The following is a 21623-nucleotide window of genomic DNA, read 5'->3' on the forward strand; positions in this document are numbered from 1 at the left end:
GTTTCAGAAGAATGTTGGGGTGGGGAGACAATCGCTAGTGTAGCACCAAATAAATTCAGGGTTTGACTCTGTAAATAGTGAAAACATTTTGACCTAATGAAGGCCTTTCAGATACCCCAGGGAAGACTTGAGAGTCATAGCTCCAGCTGAGTGAAGGAACAGATTAAGCATCGCATCTCAACTGTTCATTCAGACAACCCAGATAAGGAAATGTAGGAAAATGGGCAGAATAACAACTGCTATAGCAAAGGAATAAATAAAAGCAGAGAGCACAAGACTATCGAGGAACAATCCCTAGCTAATAGCAGGAGTACAGAACTGTTGAGATCATAGAGGCAGGAGAGCATAACATATTGAGCTGACTCATGAAGGAAAGTGCATGAAAAGCAGCAAATGCAGATGGGAGACCAACAGAAAGGATCAGAGCGAGCAGGCATTATCGAGGAGAGACCAAAAGGAAAACATAAACAGAGAAGTAAATACTGAGGGAGATCAAAAGAGAAGATAGTTAGGGCAAAACATGTAAAGCAGCGATAAACAGAGAATCAGGGAGAGCAGGGAATGCTGAGTGGAGATCAAAAGAGGACTTCGGGGAGGGCAGGCAATACTGAGGGGAGAGGAACAGAGAACATCAGGGAGAACACAGACTGATGAGAGACTATCAGAGAGAGAGAGCACATGGAAAAGCAGGGAATTAAGAGAGCACAGAACATAAAGTGAAGATCAAAGGAGAACACCAGGGTGAGCAGCAGTGAATGCTGATGGAAAAGCAACAGAAAACATCAGGAAGAGCAGGTTATTCTGAGGGGAGAGCAAGAGAGATAATAAGGGAAGCAGAGAACGTAGAGGGGAGACCAAGAGAATAGCAATGGACGCACAGAATGCAGAAGTACAATAAAAGGAGAACATCAAGGGGAGCCGTGAATCCTGAGGGGTGACAACAGGGAGCGCAGGGAATGCTGACGAAATTCTAAAATAGAAAATTAGGGGGGGCAGTGAAAGATGAGGGGAAGCAGGGAATGCAGAGAACAGATCAACAGGACATCAGTGAGAGAGCACAGAAAGTGGAAGGAGAATCAAAACAGAACATTAGGTAGAAGAGTGAATGCTTGGGAAGACCAAAGAGAACACCAGGGAGAGCAGGGAATGCTGAAGGGAGTGAAAAAGAGAACATCATAGAGAGTAGAGAATGCTGAAGGAAGCTCCAAAGAGAACGTCTGTGAGACAAGAAAATGCTGAAGAGAAATCAACCTAGACCATGTGTATGTGCAGAACATGATGGAAAGATTAACAGAGAACACCTGGAACTGCAGGAAATGTTGAGGAGATCAACACAACATCACAGGGAGAGCAGGAAATTCTGGGACTGGATGGGACAAGAGTAAAGAAGAAAGAACAAGAACTTCAATGAAGCAAGGGAAAATGGAATATGGACAAACTAAAATGGATGAGGAAACCACAAGGCAAAAGCAGGAGCTATGTAGCAACCAGAGGAAAAGCAATAAGAGGAAAACCTGTTGAGGATAAATGAGCAGTGAATATCAAGCATGGGGAAAGCAGGAAAGGATGAGCAGGGGATGATAAGGGAATATCAAAGAGAGAGTGAATGCCGAGGGCAGTAACTTTGGTTTACTTCTACATCGTGTCCCATTTTCTTCATCCTTAGAGGGAACTATTGAGCAACATGGAGAATGGTTGAGGAATAAGGGACACATTGAAGGGAAAAAAGAAAGTCTAGCTAACCAGGGCTAGCCAAAAAGCACCTCTGGATCTCCTGGCTAAACTTTGTGTATACTCACAAATATACTAGAACCAGAAGAGACAGAGTAGGCCTATTACTGACACCGGGATTCGGACCTAATATAGTCGAGGGACAATCAACAACTAGAGAACCTAGATGTCTCACACCACCTGTTTGATTTAGACCACTCAGTCCATGCACGTACTGAGTCATAAATGTTCATTATCAACATACATTTTATTTGAAAATATTCACAAATTAATCACAAAGTACGAGTTAAAAAGACAAATACTGACATTAAAAAAACACCTGTACAGTAAAAAAGATTTTCTTCTCATAAAAAACCCTTTTCTCTAAAAATACAACCCTAGTGCAAAAAATGTAAATAAAATTGTATTAAAACACCCTACCTATACAAATCAAAAAAACCAACAGTGGTGTCTTATCAACAAAAACCATACAGTACAATACTAAAGTGCAAAATACAAAATACAGGACTGTGCAAAAAAAGTGCACTGGTTAGCAGAACCAGATGGCTCCTCAAATTGGGGATGCCTAACTGGGCCTAACTTGGTTAGCGAGATAACTGCCCCTAATCTGCATTACATGATAAACACTCAACCTAATATGCTATTTAGCAACACTGTTTGCTTTACAGTGTATTCAACCCACAAATATACATCAAGGGAGTAATGCTTACAGTATGCATGTGGTCTAGACCACACAGTGGCACTACAGAAATCTTCTAGAGGCACACCATGCCAAGTACAGAGTCCTTCGGGCACCTGGCAAAGCTGAAGCCTGTAAGATTCCTATATACATGAGACCATCCCTTGAGTGATGGTGAACTTAGTTTCCCGCGAGCAAGAGAACATCATTCAGGAAAGCCTCTTGAGGGATTGAGCCATTCTGCATGATCACTGGTAAAAACGCATCCATTTGCTGCAGTATTGGTGCCTAGCAGAGGGCTTGTGAGCTACCTGGAGAAAGATTAAGGTTACTTACCTGCAACTCCTGTTCACTAGCATTGCTATCTTTCATAGATTCAAATGCAGTTGAATATCCCCTGTCGTCAGGTCTGGAATCCTCAGTAATAAGAAAACAGTATCAATGAAAACAAATGAAATGGCCTCACTTTACTGTTCTATTATGCCCATTTTGGGTCATTTCACCTGTTAGCCAATAGGCAGATTCTCCCTTAACTCAAACCCTGGAGGCGATCTTCAGATTCTTTTAACGCACAGCACAGTGCAAAGATGAGCCTTCTGCGAGCCACGTACGAGGGTCGCACATGAATCTATGAAAGATATCAATGCTGGAAAAGAGGAGTTACAGTTAAGTAACTTATTGCTTCTCCGGCATTAGATCTTTCATAGCATGCTGTTGAATAGATTGCAAAGCAGCAACTTGCACATAAGCAGATAATGAGGAGGTAGTATATCTCACCCAAGGAGAACAGGCTTCGAAGGACTGGCTGTCCTGCCCTGGACTCCTGCTAAGCTCTTTTTCGATACAGTAGAATTTGGTGAAGGTATGCTGAGAATGCCATGTTGCAGCCCAGCAAATGTCCTGCAGTGGCACTAAGGTCAAAAGAGCCATAGTAAAGGAAAGCTCATGTAAAATGCACCCTTGGTTAACCAGACAACAGCTGTTTTGCTTGGTTATGGCAAAAAGCAATGGAAGTCAACAGCCAACTGGAGATGGAGGCTTTAGAGATGCCCTTGCCTGTTACATTGGGCCCATAAGTAATAAAGATTTCGCAACACTTCAGGTGAGGTGTATATAGTATTTGAGCAGCCTGAACGTTCCAAAGAATGGAGGGACCTTTCAACGGGCGTCCTAGGGACGCTGAAGAAAACAGGCAATACAAATGGCTTGTTCGGGTGAAAGGAGCATGCATCCTTGGGTAGAAACCTTTTTTTGCACTTTTTTTTAAATGTGTATAGTGTTACGTACATCATAGACAGCGTCGTTGTACAATAAAATCATTGCCATCAATACAAAATACAAATTACAGCTAGCAATAGTCTGCAATATTAGGAGCATGAAAGCATCTAGTTGTATAGATTTTCACAATCTGCATCTACCCACACTTAGGCCTATTCTGCAACACATGTACATATCAACAGTTGCCTCTCCTTTGCGCAGAACAACCATCTCATTAATAAAGTCTGGGTAGATTAGCGGCAGGCAGTTTACCTTAGGCATACACTTTGGGTTGGGATGGAGCAGGACCTTGTCTTTCTGGGAGATTAGGTAAGGAGGCTGCATGGATAAGGATTGGATCTCGCCCACTCTCCTCACAGAGGTGATGATGGCCACTAAGAATGTTGTTTTACTCAAGACGCATTTTCAGTCTGCCGTGTGCATAGCTTCAATCGGGTTTATAGGATCATGGTTTTCACTCTACGCCCCACGGCTAGAGTGTTGTGTTGTGTTGTGTTCCCAAGAAGGGACCGCTTTGTGAATAGGAGGAAAGGTTTATGAACTCTTTGATTAGCATGTGAGACCATGGTGGTGGTGCCAAGGACACACACGTGTAGCAAAACATTGTAACCAAGTGCACCTTGATGGGAGGAAAGGTGAGACCACTATTCGCTAGGGACGAGTATGGTAGGACTTGCTGAGGGGCGGGGAATAGGGCAGATCAACTTTGTTTGTAGCACACAAGATCGATTTTCTTTCCATATGCTTCCAGGATCTTCTCATCTTCACCCAGGAGTGCTGAGGCTGATGTAGCCGAGGACGATTGTTGCTTGGAGTAGAGTGAAGCTGCCGCAATCACTGAGGAGTGTGGCTAGGGGTGCGCCGACAGTAAGAGGGGGTCCCCTTCCATTTGCCTAAACTTGGCATCGAGGCACCTATTGGTAGGCTGTGTGGAGTGAGCCATCCTTTTTTGGCAAGAGCCACAACGTCCTTCTGCATTGGGATTCCCACTCTAGCCGTGGGGCGTAGAGTGAAAACCTACGCCAGTACCCCCGCCTCTAGTTGTTCCACCACTGTCTGTGGGATCCCCAAATACTCATCCAGGCCCACCAGCCATTTGTGAAAGGCCTTGGCGCAGACGATGGCATGTTGGGGTCCTCCTCTTCCTCTGTGTACACCAGTGTGTCCTGCTGGTCCGGTGCAGCTGGAGGAGTGCTGGGGGCAGGGAGCTGTGGTGTGCTAATAGGCGCTGGAGGCTGTTGAGGCAGCTGATACAGGGCTGCTGTGACTGGCATAGGCATGGGAGCCGGTGTTGCAGGGACTGGCGTGGGCAGTTGGGGCTGCATTGGGCCCGGAAGAGCTGGACCCAAGTGCGGGGTGGCTGTGGGTGCTAGCGCGCATGTCCCTGATAACATCCCTAAGGATGATGCCCATCTGTGGGGAACTCATGAGTGTCAGGAACTTCTCAAAGAACCTGTCTTCACAGGCCGGAGGAGCGCTTGGTGGAGCCGGCATCGGCGCAGGGTCCTGAGGTTGCTGAGGCCTGGGTGCACCCTGTCTTGCTGTGTGTGTCAAGATGTATCTGCCCTGGACCAAGTGTCAGGTGACGACCCGTCTCACCTGGAAACTTGATCCCCTACATGGCTTCCAAAGGGGGATGGTTGTCCGGCTGCATGCCACGTGCCTGCGTCGTGGCGCTTGCCACCTGGGCTCGGCTTCCTCCAGGATGCGGAGAGGTGGAGGTTGAGGCCTACCCTGCACCTCAGGACGGGGCATGGTAGGCAGAGTGCCCTTGGATGTGTCGCTGGTAGTGCTGCGTACAGGTGCCCCCTCAGACATCAGTCTGGTATTAGGGCATAGCCCCTCGGGTTGAGACCCGGTAATAGAACCTTGCGGTCCCTCAGCATAGTCACCAATAGGATCTCGCAACCCCTCGGCCAGGTGTCCGGTAGCTGAACAGCCAGCAGTATGTGTGCTGGTACTAGGACCCGATAGGTCCCACCCGCTCGTGTGCTTTCTCGGGAAGGAGTCGCCTTTGCGGGGTGCGCAGGAGAACAGTGCACCTAACTTGGGCTTGGTCTTCTGCTTAACGAACGCCTTTAGGTCCTCTGGAGGAAACTTGCCGAAGAGCTCCCTCCACCTGGCTAATCTGTTCGTAAGAACGTGCGTTGTCAGCACATCACACGCGGTACAGCCCTCCCAGCTGTGGTCGGACACCGGCTGATGCCCTCTGGAGAGGAGCGTGGTGCCAGAGGACAGAGCGGTAGCTGATTGAAAGAGAAGAAAAAGAAGACAAAAGTACTTCTCCGGGGAAGAGCATGTGGAATTACTAGGCCTGAGGCCTAACCCAGGAGCGCTGATGAAAGCGGTCCGTTCCCGTTGACCTGGAAAAGAAGACTGGGGAGTGGCGCAATTGTGGGCAGAGTCAGGGGAACGTTTGTTCCCAGAGCCGCGCCCCCGCCTGCATATACATTTAACGGGAAATATGACTTTTCTGGTGAAAAGGGATCAGTCTCACTCCCCCATACAGTATGAAGGAAAGGCGATGGGACGAAGGAGTAAGAATCTGATGATGGCATCCAGGGATGGAGCTAAAGGAGGCACTTCCTATTGCTAAAGGGTAACATGGCCAAAAACCAGTCTAATAGAACACTAAAGTGAGTGCAGTTTATGGTTTTTTATTGAAACTGCTTTATTATTACAGAGGTTTCCCAGTCTGATGATCGGGAATATTCAACAGCATGTGAAACTATGAAATATCCTATGCTGGGGAACTATCATTCTCTGAGTTGAAAGAGTCACATTTCCATACTCTAGGTCCCGAGGGACTACTGCACTAAGGAAAATAATTGTGGTGAGGGCTGAAGAGTCCGCCCCTCCTGTTGGCTCATAAGGTTCAGCAGATGTAGGAGAGTTTGGGGGGGAACCTCTGGCATCTGCAGCAGATTGACAAATCAGAACCTCATGTGCCAGAATGAAGCTATCAGTAACAATCTGTAATTTGCTAATCCTCTGAGTTTGTGAATCACTTTGACCAAAAGTGGAACGGAGGGGAGAAAAATGTACATAAATTGATCCATCCACTAGGAAGAAATCCATTACCCAGGTACCAATCCCCAAAGGCTCTCTGAGAGGCATACAGCAGGTGCTGGGAGTACTGAGCTGTTGCAAAGAGGTCTACCAGGGGAAACATGAGTTCCTGTATTGTGTTTGTATTTGAATATTTATATCACGTACATGATGGAGTAAACCGTATAGTGGCACAGTTGGAGCATACATTCAAACAGAACAGGGGAAGAACCAAAGGCACTATCAGCAGAGGATCAGCAACTATAGTAGGTTTTAACTATTATCTAAACAAAAACATCTTAAGCGCTTTGCGGAATAGATTGAGTGTTTTGAGGGTCCTTAATTCTCTGGGGATAGTGTTCCACAGTTTAGGGCCAAAGACCGCACATCGTCTGTCTCCCCTTGAGGTGCAGACTGAGGGGGAAATAGTTAACAGTAGATGATCTGTAGATCGTAAGCACCTAGATGGTTGATAGCATTGGATCTTGTCTCTCAGATAAGGTGGGGCCAGACCATTCAGACACTTAAAGATAAGGTAGGCCACCTTAAATTCAATGCACTCTTCCAATGCTAACCAGTGTAGTGCGCAATGAGATGGGAAGACATGGGCGGTTTTACCCACCCGGAGAATTAGTCTAATTGCCTCATTCTGGGTTTTTTGAATCTCTGAATTTGCTTGGCCAGGATGCCCATCAGTTGGCTGCTACAGTAGCCCCAACGGGCGCTGGCCAAGGCACCCACCACTGAGGCATGATCTTCATTTGGTGAGTACTAGGTTGCCTTTACCTTGTCTCCCACCTGGCCTTCACTACCTAGCTTGTCCTGCCAGATGCAACCCAGTTCTTAACCTTAGAGGCAAAGCTCAGTTTGGCACATTCCGGATGTGCTGATGTGTACATAAAGTTGTCATGAATCCCATTTCTCATGAAAGTAATAAAAAATATAATTGTTACTTTCATGAGAAATGTGATCCCATGAAGAAGGCAGCAAAGGCAAAAGGATGAAGGACTAATTCTCCCAATATTTATTCCAAAAATAGGAAATACATTCCTAATGTGTACAAAGAATTGTCATGAATCACATTTCTCATTAAAGTAACAAAACATATATTGTTTATTACTTTCATGCGAAATGTGATTCATGACAATTTTTTTGTACAAATCAGGAATGTAGTTCCTATTTTTGTAATGCATAATGGGAGAATTAGTAAAGAATTTCAGCACTTCTTTCGCTATTTCTCAGTGGGGGGCCACAGCAGTGTCCAGACATTTCTTCGAGGATCGAAGAAACCACATGTCTGTGGTCTATGCTCCTACAGAAATGGGAATTATTGAGTTTAAATGGAAATGTTGTGGGTGACCTTGACTCTCGTAATACTTGGTATAATTGAGTATCGGCTTCTAGAATTGACTATGCTCTGGTCAATAATATTGATTACTTCTCTATGAAACATTTTGCATAGTTGATCTATATTTAAGTGACCACAGAATGTTGATGGTGCAATTTCGTTTACCGGACAACCAGTCGAATGCCGACAGGCCGTTAGGCGGCACCATCAATTTGGTGGCTAATTGGCTAAAATTATCTCTAATTTCTACTCTAAAGCTTAATGCTACTATCAAACGTTTTCCACGATGCAGATGAGCCTATATGCATCTTATTTCACAGACTACCTATAAATTGTTTCTTAAAGGTATAATACAGGGACGTCAAAAGGATAAGGGTATCATCAGTTACATAATGCTCACAAATTTGATCTAGAGGTCCAAAAAAAAAAGGCCCTTAGAATAGGGTTAAGAAGAATAAAACAGTTAACATTAATCCTCATCAAACTGGATGAAACAATATCTATATATTTAAAATGCGTAGGTATGTAACTGTATCCAGCTGATGCAATTTATCAGTGTTAGGTTGCCCTCTGCTGTCCAAATGGCAACATGCACCTCTGTGTGCCCTTCCACTTCAACAAAAGCTGTAATTTTAACAAACAGAATGAGCACGGTTGTAGGCGGCCAGGGCATGGCACTTCCAGTGTCAATAAACAGTTAATTAACGACTCAACGTTTCAGCCTCCTCCCGAGATAAAAATTTAAGTAGGTGCTGTAATTACGCTACTACGCAATCCTATGCCATCACTGGGACTCTGCAATGGAACAAGTTTGACAATTAAGCGTCTACAAAGACACATCATAGAGGCCTGTGTAATCGATGGATTACATTTAGATACTTTTCTTATACCACGCATAACTTTAATTCCATCTGACACAAATATGCCTTCCAAATTCAAAAGAAGACCGTTTCCTATACGTTTAGCCTGTTCAATGACCATTAAAAAGTCACAGGGACCTAGGCCTCCTTCCTTGAAACGATCAGTGATAATTCTGATATTTAAGAAGGGGGACAGAAGTGGCCCCTATGAAATACTGACCAATATTGACCTTTAAGATATGCTGGAACGGCGTATGTTTGCCGGGAACAGCTAGTAAATATTTATTGTTCCAAAATGTTGCAGAGACAATACTAAATATCATGCACACTAAGAAAGATGGGAAGTTTTGGTCACTAATTCATAATCTGGAATGTAAGCAATGTGAGCTGTAGACTAACCCCATTTTAGATGAGGTATGGATTCCCCATTTTCTAAATCTTTAAGGTCACAACCGAGATGTAGGAAGCAAGGCTGATATCTGGGTCCAATCTAAACAGGTACTTAATTTTGACTCCGACGATATCCTGTGGGTGATTAAAAAAGCAAGTAATTCTTGTGCTATTGGTCCAAATGGCCTGTCCAATGTACTTTCAAAAAAGGATCTGGAATTGTGGGCCGCAGGTTCTTTATTCTTTATTTCTTAATGTTGGCAACTATCGAAAAACTGCTTAATCTTGGTGCTTCTCATATGTAGTTCCAATATATAAAAAAGGTAACAGGAAAGACCCATTGAACTGCAGGCCCATCATATAATTGAATGTGATTAGTGACATTTTCAACTCCGATTTTGAGGGAATTAGAAAAATGGGCTATAGGGTCTGGGCACATAAATACATTTCAATCAGGGTTCAGAAAATGGTAGGTACAAGTGTCAACGATTTAATCCTGAATTTACGCCAATAGAAGGCAAGCCTTTCAAACTCACCTAATATGTATGTGTGTTTTATTGACTTTTTTCAGCATTCAATGTAATACCATGGAAAATGATGGGTTAAACTTCAGAAGTGGGGTCTTCTGGGTGGCCTGCTCAGTATTTTGATTAATTTGACTTCGAATACCAGTCTTAGAATCATATTAGACCAAAGGGGGACTTTGTCCAAAGAGATCAATACTTTGAGTAGCTTACGGCAAGGTTGGATATTGGCCCTATGCTTATTTAACATATACATAATGGACATCAGTGAGGGTTTGGAGAGGATGCATTTGTGTGCCCTAGATTAGGAGAGCAGCATCTTAAGTGGCTTGCTTATGCTGATGATGTTCTCCTAATGGACCACACACAAATCGGTATTCAGAGACTTTTGGTGAGTTTGAAGACAAATGCAAGATCCAATGATTTATTTATAAATAAAAACAAAAAAAAGATTTTAAGATTGTCTCGTTCTAGAAAACCGATTAATATTAAATGGTATTTAGAGAAGATGTATGTGGACAGGGTAGATCACTTTACCTACCTGGTAATCCCAATCTTCTCCTATCCTAATAACAAAGCCTTAAATTCCTACTTGAGAGCAAAGATTGAAACAATTAGACTGAAAATGCGGAAAGTCCTTATTAAATATGGCCGTTTTACTCTGGAACCAATGGTGAAATATTACAATGCGAAGGCCATTCCTAAAACCATCTACATTATAGAAACAATTCTTTGGTTAAATTGGAGGGAGATTCTTTTGTGGAGAAGTATTGTAAGATTACCAAATTGTGTTCTGGGAGTAGTGATAAGGTTTCAGTTAAGCCTGATTCCTATGAAAGCAAGACTCGTGTGGAGTGCCTTACTATGCTTTAGACAGATTTGATCTCTTCCTAAGGGCTCTTTGTTCATAGGCTTAGGCACACAGTATTTGTATGAAACGGATGAGATTTTTAATCACTGGTGTAAGTGGTGTAATGAAAATGTAAGCATAGCGTACAATCACAACGTGCTGGTGAAGTCTCCTGAAAATAAAAATTATGGGAGACTGATTGGATCTTGATATGTGAGACACTAGAGAATTATAGGTTATATCAAGATCTGTTATTGGACAATAGAAAGTGGGCAGCCGTGCCTCCACATTTAAATAGATTCCCAAACATGCAATGGCAGCAAGAATTTCTACGCTTGAGGGTGAACCTAATTTTGACTTGCAAAATTTTAAACATTGGGTTTATAGATGAATTACCCAGTGCAGAGTGTAGATTTTACAAATTGGCAGAGTCAATAGAATCTTTAAAACATATCCTATGGCAATCCACTGAGATTAAGGGAGAGCGGCAACTGTTCTTTGAAAGATCCTGAGAAAATTTACATTATATAACGAGGAAGTACTTTGGCATAGGAACTACTTGGGATCTATTATTTCAACGACTCTGGCCGCACTAAGATTCCTAAGTCACCTAACCCTGAAATAACTGTAAAGTTCAGCCGCTCTAGAGTATTTGCAGTAGGAGTTTGGGGGTTTTATCTGTTTTGGAATTAAGTGTTTTTATCATGGTATGAATTTAGCACAATGAGGTCTTATGAAATATTTAAGTCATTTTAAATTGTAATGTCCATGATTAATTATTGTAGGAAATAACCTGTATGGGATGATATATATTTTTTTATATTGGAAATTTTAATGTTGTGAAAGGTTTTTTTAATTAACCATGTCACAATAAATACAAAAACATGTAAAAGCCACAATGTCTGGAAGAGAGCCTCCCCCCCACCCACAATGAGACAGCCATCTCAGGAAGATACTCTGCAGTTTTAGAATCAACACTATGAGTGCTCAGGGCCCCACCAAAAACGGTTGATGGTTTCAGACGCTCTGGTGGGTTATCCTGGAGTGAACATCTGGACACTATCTTATGCACCCTTACATGAAGTGGGTGAGTGCGTTGCACAGACGGTCTCAGAAGGTGCTTTCCTGATCCATGCTAGCAAATCCCACAGAAGTTGGCCTGAAGACCATAGCCATACCTTAGGAAAGGCAACGGCAATGCCCCTCATGGGTGGTAACTGGGGCTGGTCTCAGAGGGACATTTACGCTTTTCAGAGCTCTCAGAAATGTACCTGATAGACAACCCAGTCACCAGTGCCAAAGGGCTGACAGAGCTGGCAGTAAACCGGGAGTGGTTGATGATCTCTTCTTAGCAAGCTAAGCCATATGGACAATCTCAACCTTGCGGATAGCTTGTGTAAGTAAGCAATATGCCTTATCTCTAACAAAAAAGTGGAAGCGCTGAGGAACTGGCCAATGAAGCAGCTCCTCTCACTGCAAATGTCTGGTGGAAAGTGAAGACAATGATAGCATGCAGTGCAGAGTTACCACTTGTGGTCTCCTCGGCACAAGTGGGTAAGGTCTGCAGATGAGAAGGACCTGCCGCAAGACCGGGATTGCCTGCAACCCCAACACAGGAAATAGAGGCAAACAAGAAAAATGGGTAAACTACTGCCAGCGATAAGTACCTGAAAGAATTAGGACTGTGGCAAAAAACATGCCACACTTTACAGGTGCTTCTTACCCATCTGTGGGGAAAGGGACTGGTGGTTGGGATCTGAAGAGTACATGAAGGGGCCCACAGGTGTTCCCACTCATGCGTCCCCTTACATTACCAATATTTCCTTTACAAAGTGCTTTGGTCAGATCCCCATAGGGACGACATCAGATGAGTATGGAGTTAAGAGGACAGGAAAAAAGAGTCAATATTGGGAGGTCGGGGTTTTCCAAGATGGCCGCCGGCACTGTGTAGACGTGCCGATGGCAGCTCTGGGACCTGAGGCCTAGTTCGGGTGGCCCCACCCCCCACCCCGCACCGAGGTCAGAAAGCACTGGGATCAAAGTGGTGCAACCCCCCGCGGCTCTTGGGAGCTCCTGAAGCGCCGCCGGGGAGACGTGGCTCGGAGGAGCGGGTTTTCCTCCTCCCTCCCCCCAGAAGGCAGGACGAGTGCCAAGGGCCAGTGTGCGGACCCGCGAGGAGGAGCCGGGGCCTCAGCATTGCACCGGAGTCATATGGAGTGGGGGTACGGGTGATCCCTGCCCCCTCACCCTGTGGAGAGTGAGCAGGAGGACTGCGGTGCCGCCGGGATGATAGTGGTGCAACCCCTGCAGCGCTCGGGATCTCCCAAAGCGCCTTCGGGGAGATGCGGCTCGGAGGAGCGGGTTTCCCTCCCCCCAGAAGGCAGGACAGGTGCCGCGTGCTGGTGTGCGGACCCGCGGGGAGGAGCCGGGTCCCCGGCATCTGCACCAGAGCTGTGTGGAGGGGGGGGGAGTGGGTGATCCCTGCCCCCCGACCCTGCGGAGAGTGAGCAGGAGGATTGCGGTGCTGGGGGAGACCCGGCCCAAGGAGCACCGAGCGAAAACAGTGGAGGCAGTGGAAGCACTGGCGCACCGGTGGGCCTCTGGACCTTGAAGGGGCGTGGACAGGAGGGGAGGGGGGTCCCCCCCCAGAGGCTCCCATATAAGTGGCTGCGGCGGCCCACCGGGAACTCCATTAAGAGGCGGGCGTCCTGGGGAGGCCCCAGAAGAGGGGCGGATGGAGCCCAATAGCAGATGGAGCAGCTGTCAGGGACTAGGCACCTATACAAGTAGCCGCTGGGTCCCGCCAGGGGCCCAATTGAGAGGCGGGCAGCAAGTAGGCCCCGGAGGCGGGGCGGACATGGTCTACCAACAGACTGAGCCTCAGGCAACGACAAGGTGATAGAAGAACTGACTCTTGGCCGCCTGGCGCCCCCCTACCTGCGTCAAGCCCACACCGGGGCAGAGGTGAGGAGTGGGGCAGTGGGAAAGCAGGGGAGAGAGGAGGACTGAGTACACCCACCAAGTGAAGAGAGCAGGCCCCTATATAGGGGAGGAGTGTGAGGTGCGGGGGTTGCCCAGAGGAGCGGCTGGGAAGGAGCGAGCATCAGCCGCCACCGAGGTGAAGAGAGGGGGCATTAGCAAGGGCGAAATCCTCGCTGGACAGAAGACCCCCACGCAGCCGGATTGACCAAGGACCTGGAGGACAGTGAGGCCCCCCCAAACGAGGGAGCGGGCGACAGCACAGCACACGAGATTGTAGCGGCGGGGCGGGCCCCGGGCTGGTGGGGCTATAGTGGTGTTGGTCCACCCTGGTCCCTACGGTGGCAGACGGAAGAAAGGCCCTCCAAGCAATAGAGGAGACACCGGGGAGCTTGACCGCCAGTGTACAACGCCGGTAAGTCTCGGAAGCGACCTACCATAAATGCCTTCCAGGTCCAAGGGGAGGGCAGGGAAGGCTGTTCATCCTGTGAGTGAACCCAAGGGAACTTTGACTGCGCTCTGGCCAGGAATGGAGAGCAGAGGTCGGAGCAAAGAAGGGGGCGAACAGTCGAGGGAGGCATGGGATAAGGAAGGACCTGAGGCATCGATGCAGATGATGAGACAAGACCTCAGAGGGGAAATGCAGAACTTGAGGGACTCCCTGGCCAAAACCTTTCAAGAGCAATTTCAACTGATAAGCGACCTAAACGCGGCTTTGGGAGAACTGCGACAGGAGGCGGCTCAGCTGGGGAAGAGGACAGACCTATTGGAAAGGGGCCTCCAAGTGTGCGAAAGGGACACAACAGCAAACGCTGAGGCCATAGATCGGTTGGACATTGCAACAAGGAACTTGGAGGTAACAATCAAAGACTTGGAGAACAGATCCCGAAGGGTCAACATCAGGATCAAATCGCTGCCAGAGGCTGTCACCGATCAACAACTGAAGGGTGAGGTCCAGGGGGTCTTTGCAGGGGTCCTGGGGGAGGAATCCCCGGGGGCGATTGAATTAGACAGGGTCCATCCACAGGGTGGACCGGACCCCAGGAGGACTAAACACCAGGCAACGGGATGTTTTGGCGGCTTTGTGCCCGGTATAGCCAAAAGGAGGCAGCATTGAGAGCGGCGAGGCAAAGTGAACCGGTGCTTTACAAAGGACAAGAAATCTCTTTGTTCAAGGACCTGGCCACCAGTACGCTGGTGAAGAGAAGGCAAATAGGCCCGGTTGTGAGGGAGTTGGTCAAGAAGGGGATAAAGTACAAATTGTCCTTCCCATTCGGGTTGGTGTGCGAGTGGGAGGGGAGCCAGAGGCGAGCTACTACCCTTCAGGAGGCAGCTAGTATAATCCGACTAGATCTGGAAAACAGGGAGGGAGGCCGGGGGGTCCCTTCGGCCCGGGGCAAACAAAGGGAGAGAGGCAGACCATGGGAATGGTCCACGGTGGGGGAGGGGTCTCGAGGAAGGTGGCGATGCAGGGGCCAGGTGCGGGGGACTCTGGCGGAGTCAAAGAGGGGAATGGGAGAGATGGCGCGGGGTAGACCGGGGCACAGACTCTCGGTTGAAGGCCTTGTGTTGGGGGTGGTGGGAACAGGGGCTTTCTATGGGGGCCTGGGAGGATGGAGTTGAAAACATCCTGGAACGAGTAAGGGCAGGAGTGTCCGAGGGGGTGGGGGGGACAGGCAAGGGGAGTGAGGGGAGGGGGCAGTCTCACCCTAAGTTGGGGTTTCAGGGTGTGGAAAGAGGGTGGGGAAGGAGGGAGGGGGGCTTCGGGGGAGCCATAGCGGTCAATGGAGTAGGATGGACCCGGGGAGATGGGAGGATGGAGATGGGAGGGGCAGAAGAAGGGGGAGGAGATCTGTGCCCCCCTCAGGAGGGGGGGGTACGTCAAGAGCAAACCCGGGGTAGGGTTGGCGAGTTGGCTAGGGAAAGTGCACCGTGCTTTAGCGCAGCCTTTAGGTGGTTAACACATAATGTGAGGGGGCTAATCTCCCCCCTCAAATGAACAAAACTGGAGCAATTTGCCAGGTCTCACAAACCGGATGTGCTGCCGTTACAAGAGACTCATTTACTACGGCAGGACCAGGGCCGATTGCGCCTGAAGGGCTTCCCACAGATTTTGTTCGCATCGGGTCCTACAAAGAAAGGGGGGGTGGCCCTGGCCTTCGGGAGGGGGGTTAAGTTCAGATCCCAAGATATTCTTAGATACAGTAATGGGAGATACATTATGGTGAGGGGGGAGATAATGGGCTCCTGCTATACCATTGCATCAGTGTATGGCCCTAATGTGGGTCAAGACCAGTTCTTGCGTGAAACCATGGCCATCTAAGAGAACTTTGCGAGGGGACAAGTGATACTGATGGGAGATTTCAATCTTGCTTGGGATAGGAGGCAGGACCGGTCCCGGCATGAGAGGAGAGGGGGCGGTGTGGTGGCTTCTCCCCAGCTGAGGGAGAGATGGGAGGAGGCCGGGCTACGAGATGTATGGAGTGCACTACGGGGAGAAGAGGAGGGGTTCACCTTTCTCTCTGATGTCCACAGAACCCAGTCCCGAATTGATTACATCTGGGTATCCGCCAGCCTGATGGGGGAGGTGGAGGCTGTTGAGGTGGGCCCTCTGGGGATAGCTGACCACAAGGTAGTGCAGATGAAAATGCAGCTGGGGAGGCGAAAGGCCGGGGGTATGGAGCTGGAAATACCCGGGGTAACTCCTGAGGGAACAAGTGATACGTCAGGAGATAGAAGGCAAGATCCGGGACTTCTTTGAGAGGAACAATAGCTCGGACACGAGTCAGAGCACAAGGTGGGACGCATTCAAGGCGACTTTGAGGGGGGAACTCGTTGCTATGAAGGCGGAGAGAAATAGGCTACTGAGAGGTCTAGAAACTCAGCTGGAAAAAGAGGTCGAGGCCGCCAGGGCGCGGGTATGTGAGACCCCTATAAGGAAGGCATACAGGGAATATAGGTTGGCGGAAGGCCAGCTGGGGATTTTGAGGACCAAAAAGGCGGAAGAAGCTATGCTCAGGGTGAGGCAAAAATTCTACGCAAAGGCCAATAAGGCAGACTCACTCCTAGCTCGACTTCTGAGGGGACAAAGGGAGCCTAAGGTTATAACGGCCATTAAGGACGAGGGGAGTAAGAGAATCACCCGGGCTGAAGAGATAAAGGGGAGATTAGCTGAATTTTATGAAGCGCTGTACTCTTCACAGTGCCCACACCTTGAGCCACAGAGAAGAGTTCTTGGGGACCTTGCCCCTCCTGCGACTATCTCAGGAGAAAGGTGAAGATCTGGGCCGACCTATCACGGAGGATGAGGCGAGAGCCACCATAGTGTCACGCCCCCATAAAAAAGCTTGTGGACCCGATGGCTACCCAGCCTCCTTCTATAAAACCTACTCACATCTATTGGTCCCGCATTTAACACAATTATTCAACACGTTCAGCGCTGGGGGCGGAATTACCCCTACAATAGAGGAGGCCAAAATTAGCCTCATCCATAAAGTGGGGAAGGTCCCGGAAAAATGTACTTCCTATCACCCTATTGCCCTTATAAACACAGAGGCAAAACATTTTACCAAAATATTGTGAAGCGCCTGGAAAAGCACCTACCCGCACTGATCCACCAAGACCAGGCAGGTTTTGTGCTGGGAAGGCAAACCGCCGATAATATCAGGAGGGTGGCTCATTTGGTGGAGAAGTCTTGTAAGACAACCACTCCGGCGATCCTTTTGGCGCTTGACGCTGAAAAGGCATTTGATCGGGTGGAGTGGTCGTTCTTATTCCAGGTGATGGAAAGAATGGGCCTGGGGATGGGGTTTATAAATATGGTCACTGCTAATTATAAGAATCCTACATCGCGTATTTTAGTGAATGGGGAAATGTCTCAGCCATTCAGACTGAAGCGGGGGACGAAGCAGGAGTGCCCCTCTCCCCGTTGCTTTATGCAATATACTTGGAGCCACTTCTCCTGGCAATACGAGAGGCGGAAGATATTCAGGGTGTACCATTCGGGAGGGGGGGGCCAGCATAAGGGAGCAGCTTTTGCCGATGACATGTTGCTCATGCTAACAAACCCAAAGGAGTCCATCAAGGCAAGCATAGAATTACTAACCAAATTTTGCGAGCTCTCGGGTTTGCAGGTTAACTTCCAGAAATCAGAGTTAATGAATCTGTCCTTAGGGGATCATGAAGCAAGGGAGACGAGGGCAATCTCCCTGTTTAAATGGAGTCCGACTGGGCTGCAATATTTGGGGGTCAGGATAATCCCCTCGCTGGCAGGCTGGTATGGGTTGCACTATGAGCCCATGCTATTGGCAATCAAAAAAGACCTAAGGAAATTGAGCGCCCTAAGGATATCCTGGTTGGGAAGAGTGGCTGTTCTCAAAATGGTGGTTCTCCCCCGTGTACTCTATCTATTTCAGGCCATTCCCTTGCCTGTCCCGGAAAGCTTTTTTAAGAAATTAGATCGGGCGGTCAAGGAATTTGTCTGGGAGGGCAAGAGGCCGCGCTTGTCCAGGCGACTACTAATGGCATCTAGGGGGGCGGGGGGCCTTGCTTTCCCCGATTTTCGCCGCTACTATGAAGCAGCACAGCTTAGGGTAATCAGGGAATGGTTCTCGGAGGACTATCTTAAGCATTGGGTGAAAATGGATGGAGCTGTAGCTCAGCACCATTTGGGGGAAGTACTGTGGCTCCCACGAAGGCTGAGACCGCCCCACCTTTATTTAAGTGCAATTACGAAGGGAGTGATGGACAGCTGGGACAGAGTGGTGGGGGATTACGACCTTCCCATCGCCGTTAACCCCCATCTTCAATAACGGGGACTTCACACCGGGGCTCGAAAGGGGAACGTTTCTGAAGTGGGAGAGTGGGGGCTGCAGAACTCTGAGGGACATGTTCTGCTGTGAAAAGGTGAAAACGTTTGAGGAATGCAAGCAGGAGTTCGGGGTGGGAGAGCGGCAGAGGCACCGATACTTCCAGATTAGGCACTGGGTAATGTCTGTGGAGGTAAGGAAGGTCGCGACTCGTGACCTAACGCAATTTGAGCAGTTTCTAATAACGCACAAGGGGTCCAGAGGGTTAATCTCGGGCCTATATAGGCAGTTAGAGTACGCCGGCCCGAAAATCACCTGGGCGTACATGAGGAGTTGGGAACAGCAACCGGGGGTCAGAATGGAACAAGAGGACTGGGAGAGGTTATGGAAGGAGGTTCCAAAGGTGGCAAAAGTGATCCAGTTGCAGGAGGCTTGGTATAAGTATATATACGGCTGGCATTACACTCCGGCCCGCCTACATGCGATGTACCTGGCAACCTCAGGGAAGTGCTGGAGGGGCTGTAGGGGAGAAGGTACAGCAACTCATATATGGGGGGACTGCCACATTATCCGGCCTTTTTGGTGAGATATCGCACAGGCCCTTTCTCAGGCACTAAGGGAGGGAGACAGCCATGATCCCCGGGAGATTCTACTGGGGAAGAGAGGGCAGGGGGCGAAGAGGAGAGGCAAGGAAGTACTAAGGTGAACGTGATTTTCACTTTGGCTGCAATGGCCCTTATTGCACAGAGGTGGAAGAGTCCTACGATTCCGACAGAGCAAGACTGGTTAAGGAAAATGTGGGATATAGTTTCGATGGAATTGGCAACTTATGCAGCCAACAATAAGTTGGAGAACTTCTCTGCTGATTGGGGAGAGACACTGGCCTATCTGAAAGGGGAATTCAGGGAACAATGGTGCCCTCAAAGACTCAAGCTGTTGGACATCTACGGTTAAAAGGTTGGAAAGGAAACAACTGGGTGGGAAGGACCATTGGCGTTGTGGCAAGGGTTGGGGAGGGGGGGTTCAGTTTGATGCTGTTTCGATCTGTTTTTTCTTCTTTGTTTATTATGATGAAAATAATAAAAAGAAGTTTAAAAAAGTAATTGGAAGGTCGAACCCTGCTAATAGAATCCGATGCCACGCTCGCATCTAGATGATGCAAGGCATGAAGTGAAATAGCGTGTGGCATCAGGAAGCCCCAAAGCACCAACATAACACCCAGACGTTTCGAACAAAGCCCAGAAAGGCTCTACAAAAAGCCAAGTAGGAAATGCAGAGCAGTATAAACACCAAACATTGTGACTTACTGTTTACTGACACAGTCCTAAAGGAAGTCTGACCGAGTTGTACACACTGCAAAAATCCCATCCTGTGGACTCAGTTAAACCTAATTCTGTTTTATTTTGCATGCAATAAAGAGAAAGCAACCTATTTGGATTTTAAGCATACCACCCGATGCCCAGCTCCCAATCCCCTGCACAATGCCCCCAGGCTTACGGTCTTACTTAATAAAGTCAGTCCCATTTAAAAAAGGCACTATAAAGAGAAATTTGGAATCCCCATAAACAGTTTGGCTCTTCCTTAGAATCTTGTATCTCTTCTAAATTGCTCTCAATGCACATTTCCTTTCCAAACAGTGCTGATAAATGTATAAAGTCAGTGACTACAACTAAAAATATCCACATGGCGGGGGTTATGCCACAAGCCTCTTAATGCAAAAATGAATCTGGTCAGTAGAGGCTATGAGTCCAAATTATCATCAGTGGAGCGGCATATCTGCTGGGACATTGGGGTCTACCTGATAAGTGGTCAATATGAGCACACTGCCTGGCCAGTATAGACTTTGAGCTCTGAGTCTGAGCAATAGGATCCATGGTCACAGAACTGAGTGGTCTCTTGAAGCTCAATGACTGGCCAGCAGAGGAACTGAGCCATGAGGACAGTGGGGCCTTGGTCATAGAATCTGATAAGGTTTCTCTGTATGCACAATGCCTGGTCAGACAAGTCTCTGGACACAATCTCTGATCAGTTCACACTGCAACATCAATGACCAGATGACAGAGTATGCCATGAGGATGTGTGTTCTTAAGGGACCACATTTGGATTAAGGCACAGGTGTGGGATATATGAAACAGTGCTGCTAATGGCCTAACTCATAATGTGCTTCATTTTTGCCTACATCACTAGTAGTAACTATCTCCATGTTTCTGAGCAGAAGACCCCAATGACAGGTGCTTTAGATTCTTACCTGATGCCACACAGTTCTGAAATAATGAGTCCTTGCTCTATGCAAGGTGCCTGCTGAGCAGCATAAGTTAATGATGTGAAGAGGTGGTGAGAGTATCGAGGAGGGAAGAACTCCTATGTCCAAACATATATATATATATATATATATATATATATATACACACACACACACACAGAATACCGCTGGCAAATGGATTTGAGTGGAGGTACTTTATTGCAGGAGAGAGCCAGCTCTTTCCATTTCTAAAGGCCAAATGATGACTCGGGCACCCTCAAAACTGCTTGGGCCTGCCCCTCTACAGATGCCAACCTCCATCTACATGGTTACTGACAGAAATGGAGGCTCTCTTGAAAAGGACAATAGCGGATTACAACACATTGACTGCCACCACCATAACGCATACGTCCACCCTAACGCCACACTTTTTTCCTCACCTTACATCCACCGCTTCCTACATTTATTATCACTTCACCCCCTTTGCGTTTCTTCCATTGCCTGCTCTTACCCCATTTTAATTTGAATTTCACACTTCACCTCCACTTCCTCATTTTTCTGTATACCAATGCTCAAGATTTGTATGTTGCCTTTCTTCTTTTCATACTCATTCCTGTACCCTCATCGTAACCTATATTCCCTTTTAGATCTTTTCTCACAAAGCCTTTTGTACATTTCCTCTAGCTCTTCTGGCCCTACCTCTCATCATCTCCATCGCTCTCATCATCTTTCATACTTACGAGAAGGCAAACGCCACCAGCGCCCCACTGACCACGATAAAATCCAGAATGTTCCAAAGATCTCGGAAATATGCTCCGGGGTGAAGCAGCAGCCCCAAGTCAATCATCTGCAGTAAAGGAAGACACACAAAGATGAGATATGAATA

At 47.7% G+C, this 21623-nt stretch overlaps 1 protein-coding gene across 5 annotated transcripts in view; it reads right to left on the reverse strand.

Annotated features, from left to right (window-relative positions):
- Nucleotides 1–21623, reverse strand: part of CACNA1B (calcium voltage-gated channel subunit alpha1 B) — a 2298664-nt gene that overhangs the window by 558815 nt on the left and 1718226 nt on the right. For all 5 annotated transcript variants that reach the window (XM_069609698.1, XM_069609696.1, XM_069609700.1 and 2 more), the window contains one exon: nucleotides 21478–21584. In XM_069609698.1, the coding sequence (XP_069465799.1) occupies nucleotides 21478–21584 (107 nt within the window). The remainder of the gene's footprint in view (nucleotides 1–21477; nucleotides 21585–21623) is intronic.

The sequence above is a fragment of the Ambystoma mexicanum genome, chromosome 8 (genome assembly GCF_040938575.1).
Source record: "Ambystoma mexicanum isolate Mex_15411 chromosome 8, UKY_AmexF1_1, whole genome shotgun sequence".
Classification (NCBI taxonomy): Eukaryota; Metazoa; Chordata; class Amphibia; order Caudata; family Ambystomatidae; genus Ambystoma; species Ambystoma mexicanum.